The sequence below is a fragment of the Mesocricetus auratus genome, unplaced genomic scaffold (genome assembly GCF_017639785.1).
Source record: "Mesocricetus auratus isolate SY011 unplaced genomic scaffold, BCM_Maur_2.0 Super-Scaffold_100008, whole genome shotgun sequence".
In the NCBI taxonomy this organism is placed as follows: Eukaryota; Metazoa; Chordata; class Mammalia; order Rodentia; family Cricetidae; genus Mesocricetus; species Mesocricetus auratus.
This window is the reverse complement of record NW_024429192.1, coordinates 8,598,158-8,623,001: the sequence shown is the minus strand read 5'-3', so window position 1 is coordinate 8,623,001 and position 24,844 is coordinate 8,598,158. Positions and strand designations below refer to the sequence as shown.

At 40.2% G+C, this 24,844-nt stretch overlaps 2 protein-coding genes across 2 annotated transcripts; both read right to left on the bottom strand.

The window, feature by feature from the left end:
- Positions 1-1,504: 1,504 nt before the first annotated feature.
- LOC101834725 (keratin-associated protein 26-1) lies at positions 1,505-2,056 on the bottom strand. Its single transcript, XM_005073913.1, has one exon. The coding sequence runs from the start codon at positions 2,054-2,056 to the stop codon at positions 1,505-1,507; it is 552 nt and encodes a 183-aa protein (XP_005073970.1).
- A 19,908-nt stretch (positions 2,057-21,964) lies between these two features.
- On the bottom strand, positions 21,965-22,803 carry LOC101835948 (keratin-associated protein 26-1). The gene has a single exon (XM_013116172.2). The coding sequence runs from the start codon at positions 22,791-22,793 to the stop codon at positions 22,161-22,163; it is 633 nt and encodes a 210-aa protein (XP_012971626.1). The 5' UTR covers positions 22,794-22,803; the 3' UTR covers positions 21,965-22,160.
- Between the last annotated feature and the right edge of the window lie 2,041 nt (positions 22,804-24,844).

The following is a 24,844-nucleotide window of genomic DNA, read 5'->3' as shown; positions in this document are numbered from 1 at the left end:
TCTAATTAAAGTATTAGTGAGAAAACATTTGCTGTTTTCTTTCATTCCCTTAATTAGTCTTAGGTTAGTACCTATGCAAAATTGTGGTATATTCTACAAATTCTATATTCTTATTATTCTGGAGATTTGCATCCTCTGTAATAGCATCTCTTATAGACAGGTAAAGCCATGGAGTTGGGTTCCATGCTGACTAAGTTGTAGGGAGTGTTCCCAGTAGGTCTCTCTTGGTAGCTACATCATAGTGACATCTCTGCCAATTTCTCTTTAAATAATTTCATGAAGATCCTAATGGATTCTGCCAGTGATGTCAAAAGATGAACTTGTCAAAATCTAAACTAATACTTTTATTTGTGGACTTAGGGTAATATAAATTTGTGAGCTTATATCTTACAACACTGTTATTAGTATCATCCTATTAAAATGAATCTCCCTGATTCTCAAAGGACTTTTTTGCTTTGCTTTGTTTTGCTTTTGTTTGTTTTGTTTTGAGACAGGCTTTCTCTGTATAACAACAGTGGCTGACCTGGAACTCATTCTATAGGCCAGGCTGGTCTCAAACTCACAGAGATCTACCTCCATTTGCCTTCCAAGTACTGTGATTAAGAGTGCCCTGCCACCGCGTCAAGACTCTTGAAGGATCTTAACATCAGATTCCAAGTGCAGCCAAGTGGCACACAGACGAATGGATATGTTGACAGGTTACTACCTTACATTGATGCATTTAGTTTCTTCCATTTTTAAAAGAAATCTCTCTCCTCTCTTTTATCTCTCCTCCTCCTCCACTCTCTCTCTCCTCCCTGACTCCCCTCCTCTCTCTCCTCTTTTCTCTCCCCACCCCCTTGCTTTCTCCCCGTATGTCTGTGTGATGTAAGTGACTGTTAGGCATACCACGTGTGTGAAGGTCCTGTGTGAAGCTGTCAGGGCACAGGTTCCTGCAGTTGATGTTTTCCTTCCTCTTTGTGTCACAGGCTCCAGAACTAGAACTCAGTTCACCAGTCTTTCACAACAAGCACATTCATGCACTAGGCCAGTTTGTTATAGATCTCTTTTTTAAAAATTGTTTTAAAACATTACTTTTGCCTGGGTCTTTTAAAGAAAAACTCTTGGAAATATTTAATATTCTCCATAGTTGACCTCAAACAACCATCATTTTCACCTAAAGCAGCCAATGTCCATAGCTTCCAAGGAGAAAACCAGGGCCAATTTGCATACATGTAAATGATGACATCTGATAAGCATGATCTTAATGCAAAGCCATGATTTATTTAGAATGAACACAGAAGAAAACCATTTTACCAAAGTAGAACAATATCAATATTTGAAAAAAAAAAGGCTAAAGTAAGTGATACACATCCCTAAAGCACCAAGAAGTTCACCTGAAGAGAATTACTAGAGAATGAGCACACACAATATAGCTCCATGAAACAAGAGACCTCCTTGTGATGCCGGCTGATCTCTCTCGAAGTTAGAAGCTTGAGGTTGCTTCAGCCACTCATGAATTTCTTTAGTAAGAATAACGCCAACCACTCAAGCAAGAGGAGTATGGTTGAAACCTGCCGTATGTATAGCTTGTGGGCCTGTGGTAGTCAGGTATGCAACTGAAAGGCTGGCACCCATATTTCAGGGTTCTCAATGGCTGATGGCCATAGGTCAGGTAGCCCAGGGGTTGACAACAATAAGACTGGTAACTTGGAAGGCAGCAGCTCAAAGGTTGTCTACAGGATGTTGCACGACCACAGCTGGAATTGCAGGATGTGACAGGAAGACAACTATGTCCCTCCTGGGATCCAGACATCCCTGAAGTAACTGGAGAGCCGACGGAAGGGCTGCCAGTGTTCCTGTTGCAGCTGGCTGATGGGCAGCTCCTGTGTTCACTGCAGGGCTCATGGAAGTTGTCACATGGTGTGTTGCTGCCCAGGCTGCTGGTAGGAGAGCAGGAAGCATCTCTACATGTCATCTCAGTGGAGCAAGGGCCAGTGGGTGAGGTTACAGGAACATGACTAGAGTTTCTCAGAGAAGAGGAGCTGCAGGTTTCTGAGCGGCAGTTACTGGACATGATAGCAATAGAAAGATAGACAACCAGGTCTTGATTAAACTGCAGAGAACAAGTTGCTGTTTGCTACATGGCAGACATCTTTATATACCCTGGGTTCTGGGTGTTGGTTCTGTCTGTAGTCCATCCTCCGGGCATCTCATTAGAATGTTATTCAGTTGCCTACTAAGCAGTCCTCCCACTAACTCATAAAAGACACATGCTCAGTGTCACATCTTCCCAATGACTGACATTTCAAACCCAATGTGGTCCTCTTCATCTGATTTCTAACTAGAAGCAATTTCCCTTTAACAGTCTTAACAGTTTCTCAAAGTTACTGTTCAAAACCCACCAGTGCTTCTATATAATTGGTGAAAATTTGCTCAAAGTCACTTATTAATAAAATAAAGAGTAGATCTTAATGTTTAAAGTATTAAGAACATATTGGATAAGTGATAAATAAAATCGAGAAAATTCATCTCAGACACATAATATTTCTTTGGAGAGCTAAACTAAATTGATAACCCATGCAACCACTGGAAAGCCTTATTTGGATACTGTTTTCCAGTGTATTTTTCTTAGTAAGGAATAGTGAGCTATAAATCCTGGCAAAATTTTATGAAGATCCACACCCAAAGAGTATGTGTCACTGTTCTTTTATTAGAATGAAACTGCAGGTGTTATAGATGCTGTGTTCTAAAAGCCATATCTCCTTCACTGCAGACCTACGTAAGTTCAGAATGATAATGGAAATAGGAACCCTGCTTTATTTTTAGCCAGTTTTCTTAAAGTTTTCCAGCAAGTATCTTCTGTTACACAAAATGTTTTTAAATAACTCATGCTTTCCATATTGTTTAAAAGAGAAAGGCAATCTAGTTCCTTTTGCTTGTCAGACATTTCGAGTCACAATTACACTTGGAAAGAAACTGAAAATTCCTAGTCTATTCTGCCAGTCAAAATTGTGTTTGTAGCTTACTTACATCACCATAGTCTACTACTCAATCTAGGCCATGCCATTTAGATAAATGGCCTCTCAGGGTTTCTTGAGAGCTTCATTTCAGGAGAGTGCTTGCTTACACCATGTGCCTCTGGAAACATGCTTTTAGTGGTACCTGTAGAGGTGGGAAAATGTTAGACCTTAGCTAGTATTCTTAGCCCCATATTTCAGTTTTACCTTCCCAAAGCAACAACAGCTAACATTTTTGGCCGGGAAAAATGCAGTCAGAGCTTGTACATTGTCTACTCTTCAATTATTATATTATTAAATTCTTGCATATGAAAACACCATCACATTTCAAACAAGCACACCAGTGTCTTCCAGTATTTAATGAAAAAAAAACTTGGGTGAATAGTTTGGGACTTTCTCTACCAAGGAAATCCTCAGCATGGTGGTTATAAGCTTGACCTTAAGCGTAGAAATCCAACGGGGCCAGCACTGAGCCTTGTTTTCAGAATGTTTTCTCACTAATGGCTATGGTAAACATCAATATGAATGCAAAAACTATATTCTTTTATTGAGAAAGAATGTTCTTTTGCCATGAGAACACTCATAGCTAACTTCTCTTGTTAGAAATTCTAAATGTGTCTCAGGGTTTATTCATTAGAATTTAGTAACTCTAGAGTCATCTTTTCTATCTGTGACATCAGGAAGCATCCTCACTGCTTTTACATGTATTCTAGTTGTGTATTTCAACAGTCCAGTTTATTTAAATCCCTTTAATACTGGGAACACTATAAACGCACATTTTATGACTCCTCATCAAACCCCAAATGGATTGAGACAGGTCATAATTCTGGAGATGGCTAAGTAGAAGCACACCTCCCCTTCTCCACATTGGATCTTACATTGGGTCTTGGAGGTTTTTTTTATCTTGTTTACTCTTTGAGAATTTCATACATGAGTATTGTGTATTTTAATTAAGTCCAGTCCACAATCTCTCTCCTCCAATATGTACTCTATCTTCCTGCCTACATTATTGTCCCAACTCCAGGTGCTTTGTTTTGAAACCTACTGATTCTGTTTAGTGCTGCCTGTACAGATGTGGATATAGGACCATCTACTGGAGCATGGATAGGGCCCCCAGACATGCATCACTGAAGACAACTGACTCTCATTCTAATAGTAGCCATCGGTCGGCAGTATCTCCCCAACTAGAAGTGGAAGATATTTTCTTTATTTTTTCTCTCAATAGTCATCAGATTAGTCTAGAAAACAGTCACCACACCACAGCAATATACATTTCCCGGTTCAATAAAGTTGTCTAATATGTGAGCCACACATTAAGTTCTCTGATGTGAGTTTATATATGTGATATGGGTTTTTTGCTAAATTTATCAGTAATTAATTAAATATGGAGTTATTCTGCTGTCATAAGAGATAGGGGATATCCTGGATTACCATACCCATATTCACATCCACCATTGAAGACCCATGGTGTAATTAGCTGGACATTACTGTTAATACCATAAATTAATCCCTTCTGTCATGCATGGAGTGCACAGTGTATGTTTGGTGAGGTAAATAATTGGAATTTACCTATGATAGACTGCATTTTTAAATAATTGTACAGAAAAACTCTGTTCTGAGTATCAAAGGAGAAGAAATGTTACTACTTCTGTCCTCTGAAACCAGTATAATAAGTAGAACAGTAAACAAACAAACACAACCCCTCTTAGTTCTCATTGCCTTCTAAGGATCAGTCCACTTAGACAGTGATTAATTTGCTTTGTGTGCATTGATTTGGGACCGATGTTGAAGCTTGTGTAGAAGATCTGGAAGGACTAGAGTTACTTTTCTCTAGAATGAGAACTTTCAAAGTCTTAGAACCAAATTAAATGAAAGAAGCCCAGTGAAGAAGGAATACAGAGGCTGGTGTGAGAAGGCACACAGAGTAGCTACAGTTTTAACCACCTTGACAGTCATGCAGCATTGACTCTTTTGGGGGAGGGCAATGGCATGCTACACGTAGCCTCTGGGTATATGGTTAGTGAGCAAGTTACAGCAGAGATAGGTGGCACTTAGGGTCATAATTCCCAGAGGATCAGAAGATATCAGATAGCATAGTTTTAACAGGCTGTCGGGGTGGCAGAAATCAGTCAGTGATAGACAAAAGTGAGAGGAATAAAGAATCCTACCTCCCACAGCAGCCCTACTGGGATTTTACACTGTGAATTTTACACTTTATTTTTCTGTCTGGATGTAATTTTTCTGTCTTTAATTTATTAGACTTTCCCTCCACAGTCTCTGATCTGCTGATGGGATTCACTGTGATTCCCCACCTCGGCCAGGCCATTGCAGCTTTACTTACGAAAGTTTGACCTGGGTTTCTCTTTTTATCTTTCACATCTCTATTTGCCATGGATATATTTCTTCCAACTCTGTAAGCATAGAAGCTCAGTTAACCTTTCTGTTTCAAGGCTTTTCCTAGATAACTTTAGCATTGGCATCACCTGTGCTCTGGTTTTGATTGACTTGTGCTTTTTTCTTTTTAATACTATGAATCTGAATCTATTCCCATGTTTCTTTGCATGCTCTGTAAACATCATTTAGTTGCCAGATGTCATTATTTAACATTTTGCCTGGTGCACATGTCTGTGTTCCTGTAAACACTCCTAAGCTTTGTTCTGGGGCAAAGGTGATTTACATGGAAACAGTTTGGTCCTTTTGAGTGTTGCTCCCATGGAACAATAAATGAAATTCAATCAGTACTTAATCTTTTATTGTTTTTGCCTAAGCAAAGCATCCCTTTGATTCCTCTGCCAATTTTCCGCTGTATCTGGAGGGAAACGAAACGATTTCCAGACACTTGAGCTATGAATTTCTTTGATAATTCTATCAGGTGGCCTTTCTTCAACTTCACAAGTCTCCTTCACCTGTATGGATTGATTGTTAAGCTGTACGGAAGGCTTTGGTGAACTTTGCAGATCCTTGCAACTCTCCCCAAGTCCCTCTGCAACTTTGCAGGAAGTGACCCTTCATCTTCCCTTTGCTGGGTAGCTCGAAAGATCCATGCCTCCTGTACTTCGTCCAGTTTTATGATTATTTCAACACACAAATGCTGCCTACTATTCCATTTTGTCTAGAAGAAATCCAAATCAAGTAATTTGAAACTCTACTTTCATATGGGTAAATATATGTGTGAGAAAGAAAACCAATTGCTCCTATTTTTGGAGATAATTAAATATAAGTCTCATACTGATAGCAGCACTTCTTTTTAAAACAAAGACCTAGTTTGTGCCCAATAATTACTATTTCTATTTTCATTTTACTTTGTCTCTGTTTCCAGTCATACTTGTGTGGAGAACAGTTTATCAGGACACTTTTAAAGGATGTTAAACCACTTTAAAGCCAATAAGCTCATTATTTTAACTTTTCTTATGCAAATATATGAATATATATTTTTCATCTACAAATTGTTAATTATTTTCAGTGGACTCTGAGAATAAGCTCAGCTAAAAACTTACGAAGTCAGCGCAGGATTTAAATACTAACTCATAGGAAATATACATTGGTTCACTAATATGGCCAGTGTAAGATGTAGATTCAATAAAAATCCACATTACTTTCATAAGTTTTCTATAAATCTGAAACAATTATAAAATATTTGATGAGGACAATGGACTAACTTTTTAACTATTAACAAATCAGAAAGATCTGTTTATTTAGCATCCTTTATCAGTTTCTCCAACTAGGACTTAAATAAGTTACAACTTTCTATATTTTTTGGGTTGTGCTTTTGCTTTATTTTGAGACAGGGTCTGATATAGCCCAGGCTGGAGTGAAATTCACTATCAACCGATACTTCCAGCTTCCATTTCCCAGGTACTGGGATTACATATGTTGTAGCGCTATGCCCAGTTTATGTCTACGCTAGGAAAATCCACTGATAACTAACTTTTGTTCCCATCTGCTAAGCCACAATTCAGTAATAATCTGTTTCAACATCATCAAACCCGTTTCCATATTTAACTTTATTTTATTCTCGGAAAGTTTCTGAGACAGGAATCCAAGTTTGTTTTGTTTGTTTCTTTCTCTATTTTGTTTTGGTCATTTATTTTTTATCTATTTTCCCCCTTTGTTTCATTTTCAACTCTACTCAGACCAAGTCACAGAATCAGTAAGAGGTAGAGCTGAGTCTGCTACCCAGCTATTTGACGTCTTATCCAGTGTTCCTTGGTGCCTCCCTTAAGGAAAACCACGTCACAACTGGAGATGGCTCAGTTGTTAGGTTTCCTGAGGTCAAGCAAGACAGTCTCATTTCCATCCTCAGGGCCACAAGGTGGAAGGAGAGAACAGAATCCCATGAACTATCCTCTGCCTTCCATTTGTACATCCTGGCAGAAACACCTGCACGTGCTCGCGCGCGCGCGCGTGCACACACACACACACACACACACACACACACACCAATGCAGACAAAAATGAACACATACTTTTAAAAATTAAAATATCTTTCTCTCATGGTAATGGGTAAAATGCACAACACTGTTTCTCATTGGAGTTTATGAAAAGTGATGATAATATACCTTCCTAAGTGCTATCCTTCACACGACTCCATTCTCTCAGCATTTCATAGACTGTATTTCCTAGGAATTGAAGTGAATTCGGTTTATTTTGTGATGAGAAACTTCGTTACTACTACCTGAATGTCATCAGGAAGTACCCAGGGGAAGAATAGAAACTACATGACAGTTGTGCAGCTGTGTTTGCAAGGCATGGATGGGAGTAATGCACAGCATTCATGGTTGTTTTTCAGTGTCTTCATGTGTTTTGTCAGCTTTCCCACACAAAAATAATAATTATTGATCCAAGTTGCAGAACACAAATTCACAACCATAGCCTCCGAATGGGATTGTAGCATTGCTCTGTGTCCACTAATTGGACTGATTTTTCAGTAATAGCAGAATATTATTAAAACACAGCCATCAGATTATATTTGCAATCAGAATTTAGGCAATTTACAACTGGCACAGTTAATTAACTCTCGTATATAACTTTAGCATAAATGGATTCTCAGCTACAGGACTAGAGGGTTATGATCAGCTGCCCTCCATCTTTGGGAACTGTGAAAGGACGGGGGTAACATCACAGACCGTTCTCTTCACTGACCCTGAACTAACAGGCTGAGATTAATCCGCATTTAGTTCTGCCTACCACGGCCACAGAAAAGGTTTTGAGACAGGATCTCATGTGAATATTTTATTAAAAGCAAAGTGGTCTTAGAATGACCAACATCAACAAGAATCCAAACAGAACATTACAGTATCTGTCATGACTTTAAAAATCAGTATTAATTAGGCAATAGAGAGATGGCTAACTGGTGAAGAACACTGGCTGTTCTTATAGAGGTAAGGTTTGGTTCCCAGCACCTACATGGAGACTCTCAACCATGAAACTCCAGTTCTAGGAAATCTGCTGCCCTCTTCTGACCTTCCCAGGCACTGCACACACAGTGCATAGACATGCATATATATAAAGTGTTCACATACATAAAAATCAATAATAAAAGAGAAGAGAAATCATGTTAATATAAATCGATTAATCAAAACAATGAAGTTCTACTTGCCATTCCTTATGTAATGTGACTGCCATCCTTATCTAATGTGTCTTTGAATTGTCAACTCGGCAAAACATAGAGCCACCTGGGAAGGCTGTCTTAGTCAGAAATTGTGCATTTTAGATTGGCTAGTGGGAATGCTTCTGAGAGATTTTCTTGGGTTAACTGAGATTGGGAAAAACACTGTATCTGAGCAGTGGTGGCGCACACCTTTAATCCCAGCACTCAGGAGGCAGAGGCAGGTGGATCTCTGTGAGTTCAAGGCCAGCCTGGTCTACAGAGTGAGTTCCAGGACAGTCTGATCTGTTTTATCGAGAAACCCTGTCTCTAAAAACAAACACAAAAACAAAAACAAACAAACATAAAACAACAAAACCAAACAAATACAAAAAGAAACCATATTATGGGTAGCCACACTTCATGGCCTGGATCCTACACTGAATGTCAAGGGGAGTGAGCTGTGTACTAGTGGGAATGCTTTAATTTCTTATTCTCTGTCTTCCTAAGGAAGGTTTAAGACTTATTTTCTTTTGTTTAGTATGTATGGGTGTTTTGTCTACATGTATATCGGCATATCTTTGGTGCCAGAAAGGGGGTTGAATGCCCTGAACTGGAGTTATACATGATTATGAGCCACAATATGAATGCTGAGAATTGAACCTGGGTCCTCTGAAAGAGCAACAATTTCACTTAACCACTGAGCCATTTCTCCAGCCCATGCTTTGTCTTAACTATGGATGCATGTGACTAGCTGCTTCAAGTTCCCGCTGCCTTCATGTCTCCACTGTGACAGACTGTAACCTGGATCTGTGAGCCACATAAACCCTTTCTACCTTGAGTTACTTCTGTCCTGGCATTTTTATACAACAACGGAAAAGCAGGCTAAGACACTGAGTGAGCACAGTCCTCTTGTTCTTTGAAAGCATCATGAATTTGCTAGAATCATCAGATGAAAATCATCAACAGACATACATGTAATCCTGAAGAATGCACACACACTAAGAGTCGGTGGAAAAAACTGGTTTTTACATGCTGGATAGCAAGCAAACAAAAACTTGTGGTAGACCCTAGACTGTTCTGCAAAATCTTTCAACTACTGTCACAAAAGGGAAATATTTTCCTTGTGAAAATTTAAATGTATTTTATTATACTAGATTACATAAGGCCATCTTAAGACAAGTATAAACTGTACCAGGATCGTATTTCTTCCCCACACCTCACTACCCTCCCAATTTGTGCCCCCCTCCTCCCACCATGTATTCCCTTAGTTCCTGAGAGTTTATGTGATGCATAGCAAGCCATTCTAGTATGAAACCCAAATCCTCTATTGATTCTGCTTAACCAGAAATTATTAGAACATAAATGCTTTGTGCTCCAAAGAGAATACAAGCTTTAGAAAGCCCCCAGGTGTGTGACCCAGAGCTTTAAAGGTACAGGGCCATTAGGTTAGTCTTTGGCCACTGCTGTTCACATGGCCAATGGCTACATTAGGAGACATACATCAAAGGGAAGCCACTATTAGACATGTAATTCACCGGCTGGAAGACCCGGAAGTGACACTAAAGGGAAGGAAGCTATTAATTGGAAACCTTGGGCATCTGGTGTATGATGATGGGCAGCCTGAATTGGGGCATGGGGAAAAGGAGGAACAAAGTAAGTTCTTGACACGATCTGGAAGAGGTCAGCAAGAGGTTCCATGCTGCTGGCCCCATGCTGCCCAGCTGGCAGCTGGCAGATTCACCACAGTTCTCTGGGCAGCAATCCAAGACCAAGACAAACAAGTACTGAATAAACTGAGATCCCATCTTTGGTACAGAGAGCAACACAGAAACAAGGAGTTAGCGATAATTCCCAGAGAGCTTGCTGCCACGTCCACAAGAGTGGCTGAAAAACCAGAGGTTAACAACCCAAGCTTCCAAAGATTAGACGACGTTCCACCAAATGTGGTTAGTGGTTTCTGGGTGCATTTCCACGTTTAACTCCCTGCTTCCAGGCATTCTGTACACACATTCATTTCTGTGTTAAAGTGTTTGGTGTACCTGAAGTATCCCTTGCTAGACATCCAGATGTCAATGAGAACACCCTGCAACCCCCTCATAGTCAAATACTGTTTTATTATTACAGATACTAACATGTAAGCATAAGCATTGTATACAATAGTGTTCTGGGACCATAATTGTTTAAAATGGAGTTCCTTAGTTGAGCCTGCTATCCCAGGCCTGAGAAGGAGGCTGAGACAGGACATGACAAGTCCAGAGCCTGCCTAGTCTACAGAGTTCACAGCCAGCCTGGGTGACTTAGTGAGAGCTGGTTTTTACTAGATTCTTTCTAGATGCTATAGTAAAGTACCCTATAGAAACAATTTAAGGGAGATTTACTTGCCATTTCCAGGACACATTCTGTCATAATAGGGGTTGCTGGCAGGACCACAAGGCAGCTGTTAGTAATATATCCAGTTACAAAGCAGAGAGACATGGGGCTTGCTGCTTGGTAACATTGAACCTTCCATTCTATCCAGGGCTGTGCCAAAGAAATGGTGTTACCCACATACCCTACTTTTCTTATCTCAATCAACCCAGTCGAGAAACTACCCCATAGACATGCCCAGCTACTAACTGAGGCTAGATAATTCTTCACAGGCATGCGAAGAGGTTCCTTTCGTAGAAGACTCCATGCCTTGTCTAGTTGATGATACAAACCATCACACATCTCTAATAAACTGCTGGAAAAAATGCCCCAGGGCCTGTTTGATGGTTCAGTGGGCAAAGCTGCTTGCTCCACAGCATGGTAACTTGAGTTCGATCCCCAGATCCCATGATGAACAGGAAGATCTCACCCTCAAAAGTTTTCTTCTTACTCTGCTTGCATGCTCTGGTGGCTCTGTGCCTGCACTGACATGGCAGACTTGTTTACCTGCTGAGCCCACACATTGATCTTCGTTCTGTGACTGTTTAGGGCTTCAGTTTTTGTATTGTTGCTGCCCTAGTTGGTTTCCAACACTAGGGATTATTTCTTAGGCTCCACATGTGTTAGGTAAAGACTCAACCACCGGGCTAGATCTATTGCCCTAGTTTTTGTGTCTTGACTTTAAATTTTTAAATCCTTTCTGAAACACCTCCTTTATTAAAAAAAAAAAGAGGCATCTATCCAAGAACAATGAAAGGAAATCAACATTTTCACAAGGGATAGTTTCGAAGGGTTTTTCATTGCTAAGACACGTGTGTTTTGAAAACTGCCTTGAAATGTTGTGGAAAACAGGGAGGCACATACCCGTGTGCATATCGGTTAGTGGCTCACACTCACACAGCTTTAATTGGTGCCAACAAACCAACTTACATTGATGATGTGTCTATGAAGCACAGTCTAAAACACACTGCATAGGAAAATTTGCATTTCATGTTTCCAAACTCTCGGATTACAAGATATATGTAACTGCATTGCATTCAGAAAGGTATTACGATGCAAATTGTTTTCCCTCGGCACTTCTTATGAAACTCTATAAATATTTTATTTTATAGAAAATACAGATTCTTCCTACCGAATTCCCTGTCACATCTCAGGAAGAGGTTCCAGAGGAGCACATGGTGTGCAAAGGTCAGTGTTTGCTACTGTATCCAAAGCATGCTGGTACTTGCAAACTAACTGTTCAGAAACAGAAAGATCCAGAGAATAGACGTCTGTGTAAATGTGGTTTGTTGGCCTGTTGAATAGCATCCAATGTTCAATGAACATTCAAAACTGCTTTCTGAACAAAAGACATAGAATGAATATGTTTGCAGATTTAATTTTAAACAGAAGTGTCATGTGTTTTACCAAGGTACTTTGACTCTCTACCACTGAGGGAATTTTTTTTGAAGTTGTTATTTTTCTGTTTGAACCTCCCAGTCTTTTCTTCTTTTACAACATACAAATGTCCATGGGTTTTGTTTAGAAAGCTTTGTGCTTCCTGCGTTCTTCCCATAAGAAATTGAGCAAGAATGGGACGCTCCTTGTTAACTTCACACTGAGTTTCTTCCAGCAAGATGCTTTAAGGGTTTTCCTTGCTGCCTGTGCTTCAAAGCCCTGTGTCATTCTAATCATGAGAGTGATGGTGAGTGGGCTTCTCTATAGGAAACAAGACAGCAGGTGAGCTTTAACATACAGCAGTCTGCTCACCCAGCAGTTGTGGAAGTTCTGTAACCAACTTGTAGGTCTGTGTCACAGGTACGTCTTGAAGGCAATCACCACCCTAGAGACATAGTTCAAACTGAACTGATAATACCTTGCATTTTCAACAAGTAAGAATTTCATAAGGAAGGTGTAAAGCATTTCTCTATTGCAAATGAAGAAGGAGGGCTCATTAATACAACTATACACAGGAACAGAAGTTGCATTTTGTGTGTGTTTGTGACACTTTCTTGCGTGCACTTGACCTTGGTCTCTGTGGCCAAAATACACCTCACTCAATTAATCACAGGCTATCCTTTTCTCATCCTATAGGTCCAATTCAATTGTTAGTTTACATACACACGCACACACACACACACACATATTCTTTCATTGAAAATATTTTTTCATATAACATATCCTTATTATAGTTTCCCCTTCTTTTACTCCTCCCAGTTCTTTCCACTTCAGCTCCCATCTGGGTCCAACCCTTTCTGTCTTCATTAGAAAACAAACAGGATCCTAAATGATGAGAATAGCAGGGCAGAGCAGGACAGGACAGGACAGGACAGGACAGAACGAGCACATGGGAATAAGACCAAATACAAGCAGAAGGAAAAGAGTCCAAGAAATGGCACGAGAAATTGATACAGGCACAGATAACCACTCATTGTGCTTTACATAGTCAACAACCCCACAAAAACACAAAGCAAGAAGACATATGTGAACAAAAGTTCTGTAGTTTACAAGCCAGAAAATAAAAATTAAAAAATAAATAAAAATTAAAAACTAAAAAAGATAAAATTTAAACAGAAAAAAATCCTGAGAGTCTGATGAAGAAAACTAAATGTTTGTTTGCAAGTGTTTATCAATTGGAGATAATTTCTGGGTTAAGGATGGGGGCAAGTATCCACTTCTCCTTTCAGTTCTAGGACACAGTGTGGTTCAGACTCCTGCAGGTCTGGGCATGCTATCTCAGTCTGACACTTCACATATGCCTTGGTCCTGTTCTTGTTTCCTTGGTGTACTTCTCCTCTGACTCTTAACACTTTTTCTGCTTCCTCTCCCTTGAGGTTGCCTGAGCCCTAGGGGAGATATTTGATGGAAACATCCAGTTTAGGGCTGAATGTTTCAAGGTCTCTCTCTCTCTCTCTCTCTCTCTCTCTCTCTCTCTCTCTCTCTCTCTCTCTCTCTCTCTCTCCCTCTCTCTCTCTCTCTCATGTTTTCACATTTGCCACTGTCTTTCTCTCTTTGATATCTATCTGAGAGTCTCTATATCTGGTCCCACCTACTGCAGAAAAACTAACTGGGAAGTGTTCTTTCTGTTTCTATTTTGTGGAATCCTTTGAGAAGTAATGGCATTAATTCATCTTGAAAATCTGGTAGAATTCTGGGCTAAAACCACTTGGCCCTGCTTTTTGTTGTTCTTCTTTGTTTGTTTTGTTTTGTTTGCTTGCTTTTGTTTGATGGGGAGGGAGACCTTTAAATTCTCCTTCATTTCCACAAGTGTTATAGATCTGCTTACATTGCTTATCTGCCTGGTCTTGATTCAGCTTTGGTAAAGTTGCATGTATTGAGGAAATTAGCCTTCTTGTTCAGATTTCCCAGTTTTCTGGAATACAGATTTTAAAAGCATTTACTCATGATTCCCTGGATTTCCTTAACGTCTGTTGTTCTGTCCCCCCTTTCTGTCTCCGATTTTGTTAATTTGGACATTCTCTCAACCTTTTAGTTAATTCGGATAAGCATTTATCAGTTGATTTTCTCAAAGAACCAACTCTGTGTTTTTTGTTTTTTTGATTCTTTATATTTATTGTTCTTGTTTTTACTTTATTGTTTTCAGCCCCAAGTTTGATTATTTCTTGCCCTTTAGCCATTTACTCTTTTTAGGTATGATTTCTTCTTTTTACTCTAGAGCATTCAGGTGTGCTGTTAAGTTGCTAGTACGACATCTCTCCAGTTTTTTTTTATATAGGTACATACTAGTTTCTATAAGCTTGCCTCTTCTAACCACTTTCGTTATCTTCTATAAGTTTGGCTACCTTGTGTATTCATTTCCATTCGATTCTAGGGAGTCTTTAATATCTTTCTCAATTCCTGCCTTGACCAATTTTTTTCTTTTAGTAGTTACTTGTTCAGTGCCCATGAGTTTGTGAGCTTTCTGTTGTTGAAATGCAGCTTTAATCCATGGTGGTCAGAGAGGATACAGGATGCTGTTGCCGTTTTCCTATATCTGTTAAGACTTAGTTTGTGTCTGAGTATATGCTTGAGTGAAATGTTCTGTAAGTATCTGTTAGGTCCATGTCTTAGCTTGTGTTTTTATTGCTGTGAAGAGACACTATGACCATGGCAACTCTTATAAAGAAAGTATTTAATTGGGGTGGGCTCCCTTACAGTTTCAGAGGTTCAGTTCATTATCTTTATGGCAGGGATCATGGTGGCAGGCAAGCAATTATGATGCTGAGGCTGAGAGTCTTGCAGGCAACAGAAAGTCAGCTGACTGTCATACTGCGGGAACCTTGAACAAAAGAGACCTCAAAGACTACCCCACAGTGACACACATTCTCCAATAAGGCCAGTCTCTGAATAGTGCCCCTCCCTTTGGGGGGTATTTTTTTTCAAACCATCACAGTCAATTATAACATCAGTTAACTCCAGCATTTTTCTGTTGAGATGTTTTCTGGATGACTTGTCTATCAGTGGAAGTGAGGAGAGTGAGGTATCAATGCCTCCCAATATCTTTGTGCAAGGGTCAATGTGTGGTTTATGCTGTAGTAGTGTTTCTTTTATGAACTTAAATGCTGATCATTTTTATCTTAGTTTTTGTTGATGTGGCCTATAAATAGACTGCATTTAAAACAAAAGTTATATCCTTCAACTGATATGCCATGTTGGTGTTTTGGAACCACATTGCCCACAAGACAATGCTGGTCTGGGTGGTCTGCACTGATACTTGGGGCAATGGGGACATCCAGATCCTGCTGCTTCCCAAGTACCATGTCTGGGTCCACAGTCCTGCTGCAGCTGTAGTCAGTGTTGATGTCAATGGCCTGTATCACCTCAGGGGGCCATAAGAATCATGCTTGATGAAACCAGAGGGCTATAATGAGCCAATCTGAGCTTTGCTGGCCATGGGATAGCTGGTCTTGCCCCCCACTAGACACTGAAGCAAGAGAGCTGGCCCCAACACTCACAGGAGAACTCTACCCTCCCTAACACTCTGGAAAGAATAGCCTCACCCCTCAGCATGGTTTAGGGAAAGTTGACCTAAGCATGGGCATAGGGGAGCTGACTCCATCCATCACCTGAAGTAGGCAGCACCAGCAACCTTGACTGACCTGTTCAGCTTCCACCCGAACCTACAGCCAGGCCTAGGGTTGGCCTACCCCAACAGTTACTCCACCTAGGTCCTGCTGGATCTTATGAAGGCACTGGTCCTGTGGAATGATACCCTCAGAATCTCTAAGTTTCACTGAGGATCCAGTGACGATGATGTAACAGAAACCAGGGGCCCTGAATCAGACCAATGACTCATTTAGATGAACATTTACAAATGAATCTGATTGGACACACTGTAGCTCCAAGACAAATGAAGAGGTGTTAGAGAGGCAGGATAGATGAATGACCGAAGGAATGTTTGTTTTGTTATTGTTTGTTTGTTTAGTTTTCTTTAGGGTGCTGCACGGGTAAGGGGAGGTTATGGAGGGACTGGGAGGTGAGCAGAATTAGGATATGAAATTCCCAAAGATTCAGTAAAAAAATAACCTTAAATAGCAAAAATATTTGAACACCAAAAAGTGATCTCGGTTGACTAAATCTATTGTCTGATTTCTCGAGACCATTTTTTTAACATTTTAATTTTAGTGTTATTTAACTTTTATGTATATATAAAGTTAACATAATATGACATTATGTATATGTTTCAAATTTAATCATAAACCTATGATTAACAAGAACACTAAATATAACTAGACTAAATAAAATGACAGAATTTATTGTGTGGGGAAGAGAGAAACAGAGAGAGAGAGAAAAACACGCACACACACACACAGAGAGAGAGAGAGAGAGAGAGAGAGAGAGAGAGAGAGAGAGAGAGAGAGAGAGAGAGAGAGAGAGAAGTAGTAATTCTATTCTTCAGGCCATTTGTCCAGTCCCATATGACTTTTCGGGTCTCCATTGAGAAGTCCTGATAGGTCTGCCTTTATATGTAGCGTGCTCTTTTTTCCTTGCCACTTTTAATAGTTTTTTTTGTTTGGTTGTTCTATACATTAGTGTTTTAAATATTATGTTTCAAGAGGAATTTCTTTTCTGACCCCGTGTATTTGTTGTTCTGTAGATTTGCTGTACCTTGATAAGCATCTCCTTATTTAGGCTAGGGGAATTATGTTCTAGGATTTTTATTGAAAATATTTTCTGTGCCTTTGACATTCTTCTATCCCTATTATTTCTAGATTTTTGTATTTTCACACTGCCGTAGATTTCCTGGATATTTTGTTCCTGGGGTTTTTGAATTAGACTTTTTTTTCTGATTGAGGTATCCATTTCTTCTATCATGTCCTTAATGCCTGAGATTATCTCTTCCATCTCTTGTATTCTGTCAGTGGTGCTTGCCTCTGAGGTTCCTATCCAAGTTCGTAAATTTTTCATTTCCGGTTTTCCCTGAGTTTGGGTTTTCTTTATTGTTTCTATTTCCACTCCCGGTCTTTGAATGGTTTTATTCATTTGCTCCCACTGTTTGTGTTTTCATAGATTTATTTAAAGGGTTTATCCATTTCTTCCTCAAGAACCTCTATCATATTCATAAAGGAAGTTTTAAGGTCTTTTTCCTATGCTTCAGCTATCTTGGAATACTTAGGGTAGGGTTGCTGGTCTCTAGTGGAGATGTACTGTCCCGGCTATTATTGATTGTGCAGTTACACTGGCATCTAGGCACCTGGGTTTGGGAAAGCTGTAATTCTAGGTGTTGGTTCCTGGTCTTGTTTTTGTCACGTTAGTGTTTTGTTCCTTGGTCTTTGTTGGGATCTCTGGATTTTAGGAGACTTTGGTGACTCTGTTTCTCCTAGTAAGGAATTCTTGGGTCTTCCCAGGTGTGACCAGTATCTACTGGAGCTGACGCTCAGGAATAAGGATGTGTTAGTGGGGCTAAGGGATCCACAGGAGGGAGGAAACAGTGTTCCACCAAGATATATTTAGTTCTCAGCAAAAGGGGGAAGAGAGGAGAGGACACAGCAGGTTGTCTGCTGCAGAATTTGTAGGAGAACAGGGAGAGTAAAATCTGAAGCTTGCCTACCTGCGGCTTCGGTGGCCTAATTGCTTCTCTGGCAGGCTTGACTGGCATGTTCCCAGGGAATGCCTGCTGGAGACGGGGAATAGGAAGTCTGGAGGAGAAGATTTGTTTGATTTGCTGGAGCCAGGGGCAGCGAAGAAGGGGAGGCCACAGCAGATGGTCTGCTACAGAGCTGGGGGTAGGACCAGGGGACTGGATTTAGAGGAGGTGAAAATCCACAGTTGTCAGTTGTTAACAACGCAAAACTTCTGACTTTTCTAAAATTAATCACCTCTCTTTGTTATAGTAGCACTCATTCCCTCGTTGTACTGCTTAGTACACTCCTATATCATTATGTTTTTATCAGTATTTACCACTTATTTTCTAACCCTCTCTGTGATTGAACTGTTTACTGTGAATATCCCTAGTACCCAGAGAGAACTTGGCATGAGGCAAGAATCTGTTGTTTACGTAGCAATTTAGCATGTTGAAATGATTTCAAAGTACACAACTGTATTAATGAGATGAAACAGTGACACACTGCCTATGGTTGCAGTCTGAACACTGAGTGTATCTCTTTAAATAGACTTCCTTGGGTAATTCAGGGAGCTGAATCCAGTAAAGTAAAACAATGTGATGATTTAAATAAGAATGTAAAGAGAAACACGGTATGTACTCACTCTTATATGGGTTTTAGACATGAATCAGGGGAGTGCCAGCCTACAATCCCACTGCCAGAGACTCTGGGAAACAGAACATTCAACCAATGGCTGATGCAAGCAGAGGCAGACTCCCACAGCTAAACACTGAGCTGAACTCAAGGAACCCAGTGACAGAGAGGGAGGACTGATGAGCATAGGGGTCAAGACTGGGCTGGTTTAACCCACAGAAACAGCTGACCTGAACAAGGGGGAGCTCTTGAAGCACAGACTGATGACTAGGAATCCAGCATTGGAACTGATCCAGACCCCCTGAATGAGGCCCAGGTAATCTATGGGGCCTTGGGTAGTAGATCAGTATTTATCCCTGGCATACAAATGGACTTTGGGCGCCCATCTTACAATGAGGGATGCTCTCTCAGTCTGGACACTTATGGGAGGGTCTAGGCCTGCCCTGGATGAAATGAGAGACCCTGGAGATGCCCCATGGAGAGCCTTACCCTCCCTGGAGAACAGAGTGAGGATTGGGGGGAGGCTGGGGAGGTTGGGGGTGGGCAGGGGAGGAGGGGAGGGAGATGGAGAGGGAGCTGAAATTGACATATGAAGCAAACTTGTTTCTAATTTAAATTTAAAACTAATAAAAAAGAATATAAATAAATAATACTGTGACAACTGTGGGACTGGAGCGACAGCCCAATGGCTAAGACGCTCTTCCAGAGGATCAGAAAGTCATTCTCAACAAGCACGTGGTGGCTCAGAACCATGCATTACTCTAGTTCCAAGGGACCCAAGGACTTTTCTTACTTCTGTGCCTCGCAGGCATGCATCCTATGCAGAGAGTCGTGAATACACATAAGACAACATGAGATGCATCTATGTCAAAAAGAATGGGACAACCAGCAATCGTCATGTTACCATGACTGCTTCTTGTAGTTGTGATTTCTGTGAGCAAGTTCATGGTAGCTCATACCAATATGCTTCGAAGAGGTTTTCACTCTGATTTCTGCTGTTTGTAATTGTATTCTCACCTTGTGTTCGTTTTGTTATCCTTGTTTTTATTTTCATTTATCAATGTGCATACACTTTATGAACGTTCAGTGGTTTTTGTTTCAATTTGAAAGTTCTTAGCCAACATCTCTTAATTATGTCTTTATCGTTTCTTTTTCTTATGTCCAGTGTATCATGAGCTTTCTTTCTTCATACTTCTCATGCTCAGCCTGTAGCAATTTCTTGAAAATGCAATGTTTATGTTCTTGCCAGTTATAAGTTTAGCATGTTTTGCTCAAGTAAAGTCAAGGAAACAGACTGTTGGTTCACATAACAAGTTGGAAGAGTGTCAAAGGATTCTTAGTTTAAAAAAAATCCATGGCGTGTTTTGGGAAAACACTTCACAATTTCATTTTGAAGTTCAAAACCAAGTAGGATAAGTACATGGATCGGTATTCACAATAATATCTTTAGCACAGAATAGACTATGTGTTCTAGACCAATTCATCTCACTCTGAAATGGTGTCAAAGCAAGCATTTTAGCCACATCTACAACAGCTGCATGTCTGACATAGAGCCAGACTGGGCTATGTGAAGGTCGGGTGTCAGTAAATTGCCTGGAGAGTATTCAGAAATTGAAGGTGCAGATGCCACCAACTCAAAAAAATCCAGCAGGTGGAGGAAATTACTGATTTAGAACAGACTTTACAACACCACCAATAGGAACATGGTAGGAACTGCTCTGCCCTTCTGGAGCTTGGGCTATAACGTAGGGGGCAGAGCTTTTACCTCACATACAGAGGTGTTTTAGGTGCACATCCAACACTGAAAAATAAATACATATGAATAAATAATAAATAAAATTCATAGTAGGAAGTACTTCCTTTCTGTGTCAGTGCTGAGAAATTTATAGGTGGGATAAGAACTGTAAAACAGAGACACATCCCTTTTCTGGAAGAAAAAAAAACCCAGTCAGTTAGCTTCTGGTCCTCAATATTTATCAGGTCAAGTTTCTCTGGAAGATACGACAGGGATGTAGAAGTGCTCTGTGACCTCAAAATTAAGGCACCTTTAATGAGCCGGTGTCCTTGGCCTGCTCTCTCTCAAGTAGTTCCTAGTATCCTGAAAACCCAGTCTTACTGTAACTTGATATGCCATGTTTTGTGGCTATCCACGGGAGACCTGCCATTTCCTGACAGAAGTGGAGGAAAAATGGATTGTGGTGGATGTGAACAGGAGCTAGGGGGGCGGTCTGGGAGGAAAGGAGGAGGGGAAACTGTGTCAGGGTACAAAATAGATAAATGAATGAATAAATAATCATTTCATTGGATTCCCATGTCTCTGTTTTGCCCTATTGTTTTTTTATCATAGCTGTGAAATTACCCATGACAGTAATTTTAAAACTCATTTTGATTGTTGACACTTGAGTCTGATTTTGATCTTTTCTCTTTTCCTCTTTTATTTCTGCATTTGAAGACAGTCATTTCCAGTAGCCCACAAAGACCAACATTTACGTATGTATACATTAGCTTTATTTAATTAATGGTATTTAACTAAGATTTATGCTGTAATGTATGACTCTGGCAAGCTCTGATAATTCAATATTAGTTTTCCCATATCTGTCTTCTTTTGCCTGACACACCATACAATGAGTGTTCAGTAGCTTTTAGTTGTTGCTTAAGTCTAAGGTTAGTTAATGGGTTTGGATTGTGTTTTGAGATAATCCCAGCAAATGGAGAAGGGCAAACTGTTCTTGACGGTGGCATATGTAAAATGGTGATGATAATTTTAAAAGAATACATTCATGAGTCATCGCATGCTAGATGAGAGTGCAAGAGCGCGGTGCATGCAGTCCTGAGAAGAAGGGGATAAGCACAGAGAAGCAGGAGAGGCAAAGGCAGCAAAGGAAGCACTTGCCATGCCTTATGGGATCAGATCAAAGGAAGCCACACAGGCTTAAGCAAAAGCTTATTGCTGGGTTTGCAACTGGAGAACATTCTGCCAGAGACATGGGCCCTAGAAATCAGAGGTAAGAGAATACCGCTAAGTTTCCTTTTAGACCATGACTTACCCAAAGGCCATCGTTTCTTCATTCCTCATATTTGTCTGAAGTCATCATACTTCTAAAATGCTAAACCATTGCCCTGTGTCAGACAATAACACATGGTACAGCAACATCACCTGGCAAGCATTTGAGGGTGCCCATTTCTGGGTTAGCATGATGTAATGAAAGATAAACCAATGCACTGGATTCTTAATTCTGAATTAGTCTCATTTATTATAATATGGATCGTATCAGGTACATAGTGCTCCCACTTGAGAAATATTAACCACGGTGTGGGCAGAGATTTTACACCAAGGAAACATAAAAGCAATTCACAATGTCAAAGGAAGTTTGCATTAACTCAGATACAGTGCAAACAAGAAAAAGCAATTAGTACTCAGAGAGAAACAAGAGTCCAGATTTGAATCCTGGATCCACACCATTGTGGTTCCCAAGGAGGCTACTGCCCTCACTGAGCAGAGCAAGATGGACGACAAGTGCCGAACACACGGGTCACTGGTTGGCAACCTCCAGAGGCCGGTTGCAGAGGTCTGAAGCTGTTTGACACAATGTGAATGGCTTGAGGGCCGTAAGACGTACAACCGGAAGGCCTGCATCCATAAGGGACAATGCCCAGGGGTCTGCAGCTGTTGGATACGCAGGGAAGCGGGCGATAGCAACCAGGCACACAGCCCACAGGATGGCAGTTGTTGAAGAAAGGGCTCACTGGCCGGTAGCTGCTAGACACACAGCTCACAGGCCTGCAGGATGCGGGGAGGCAAACACCGGAGATGATGGAGGAAGCAGGAATGTACCCAGAGCCCTGGCAGGGTCTGGGCACATAGTATGCAGATGAGCAGCAAGAGTTCTCATAGCTGCTGGCTTCATGGCTGCCTGGCTGGCCACCAGAAGGTTCTCCAAAGGTCTCCGGGCAGTTGTCCATGACCCAGGTAGGATCTTGACAGTTGCTGGGTATGCAGAAAACCTCTCCACAGCCCATGTTTGTAGAACAGAGGGCAATGGAAGGGTGGGCTGGGACGTGGCAGGAATTTCTCCGTGATCCCGAGCTGCAGTTTGCAGAGTAGTTGTTACGGCTAGCCATGGTGAGCTTTCAAGAGGGATCGAGGTCTAAGAGAAGACGTGAGCAGCTCGGTGTGATTCTGACACGCATTGGTCTTGCCTCTTTATATATTCTCAGAGAGTGGTAGTTCTGTATGAAGATTCATCTTCCTTGTTGTCTGAGGCAGCATCTGAACTCTATTACGTCCAGGAAGTCTGGCTCCTGCCTCTCATAAAACTGGATGATCCCTGCCATACCTGCCATCGATTGAGTGTAACTATAAATCAGTGTGACTGGATTTTAATAGAGTCCTTGGTAAAGTTATACCAACTCAAACAGACACTTTGGAAGGCTATGAACTCGCTCTAGTTGTAACCACCAATGCACAAACATTTGTCTTAGCATTCTCTCCTGGAACTGCCTCTGTAAGTTGAAGCAAACTACTTTGAATAACATCAAGTTACACTTAACGCACTGAAATGTAATCCCATTCTTTTTGTACATTAGCAAAAAAAATTCTAGGAAGCAAGAGGTTTACAAAAGACACTAAAATTTGTTCAACTTTTATGATCCAAAGAATCTAAAAGCCATAAGGTGAAAGACTCATGTGTTTTTCCTTTTTTTCAACCTCTGAACATAAAATAGTTTCCCTTGAAAACATGTCCATCCAGGAAATGAGTGCTTGCTTCATTAATTTCTATAAATGAATAAACAGTCATTTGAGATCATGTTTTGCCTGTGATACTTTTGAATATAGGTAAGGAGGCCGAGTTCAGTTAAAATGGTGGATTCCAGTTTGAGCAAAAGCAAATACATAGAATTTCATAAAGTAGGTTGGACAAAATGGTACTTATCATGAATTCAACAGACTGTGTGTGTTTCAGTGGTATTTGTACTACCACCAAAAATATCTTTCTGACTAAAAAGAAAAGGCTTATTATGATGGCAATGACAGTATTGTTTTTTTATTTCAAATATTACATCTGATCTCAGTTTCCATAAAGTATTGAATGTATTGGTTGGCCATAAATAATATTAGGGTAAATGCAAACTTTCCTTAGGTTTGGGTACTTTGAAGACTATTCAAAATTTTGTATGTCTCTACAAACTTGTTTTAAATGCATGAAAATGGTCAGATTCCACTATCCCTCTGCATTTTTCACCCACTGTCATGTCCAGTAGCTCCAGTGACTATTTTAATGGGAATTTAAATTATCTGTTGAATCTCAATTCCATTCCCTTTGGCTAAAAATTCAATTTAAATCACAGCACTTTCTTCTATTTTAATGTTCAATGGTCATGGCCACACTTATCAAGTCTCCCTATTCCCAGGAGAGTAGAAAATATGAAATAGTACATTGGCTTCTCTACAGCAATACAGGTCTCTTTAACCAGCAGGGTAATGCGTGAAGATGAAGTCATATACACTCTGAGATTTTATACTCATGTAATAAATTTATCACAGAATAAATCAGAGGCCATTAGTCTTGGATGATTTGTGCCTGATGTGATTAAGGAGCCCCTTCCAGGACCTCATCACTGGATATTCTGTACACAGTGGCTAAGTTCCCTTCTACAATCTTAGAATCATCTGCTGAGTAGCATTAGTAATAAGTACAGCCATATTTAGGTGAATGTTTATCAGATTCATGTTTAGATGCTCTTTATATGTGCTTATCTCTAATATAACCAAGAGCTCAGTCTGTATCATCAATGTGTCACTAATGTGTATTTGCATGCATGGGTTTCATGTGTATCCTATGCACATGGGTGGTTTTTTTCCTAAAGATAAGTTTTATGGGATTAGGAGTAATGAGTAATTAGTCAACACTTAGCTAATGACATACTTGGTAGCATGACAGGCATATGGAGGCTCTCAATTCATCCTTATATTCTTAAAATCCAAAATTTTACAGTTTCAAGCATTTACATCTGAAATATAAAACATTAAAGTAACAGACAAAGAAAAGCATGTAAACAAAAATTCCTTATGACTCCAAACATTTTTATTCCCACAATCTAATTCAGTATCACACAGAAATGAATTGGTATTATCATCTAATAACTGTATAAATCTGAGAATTAATTAATTT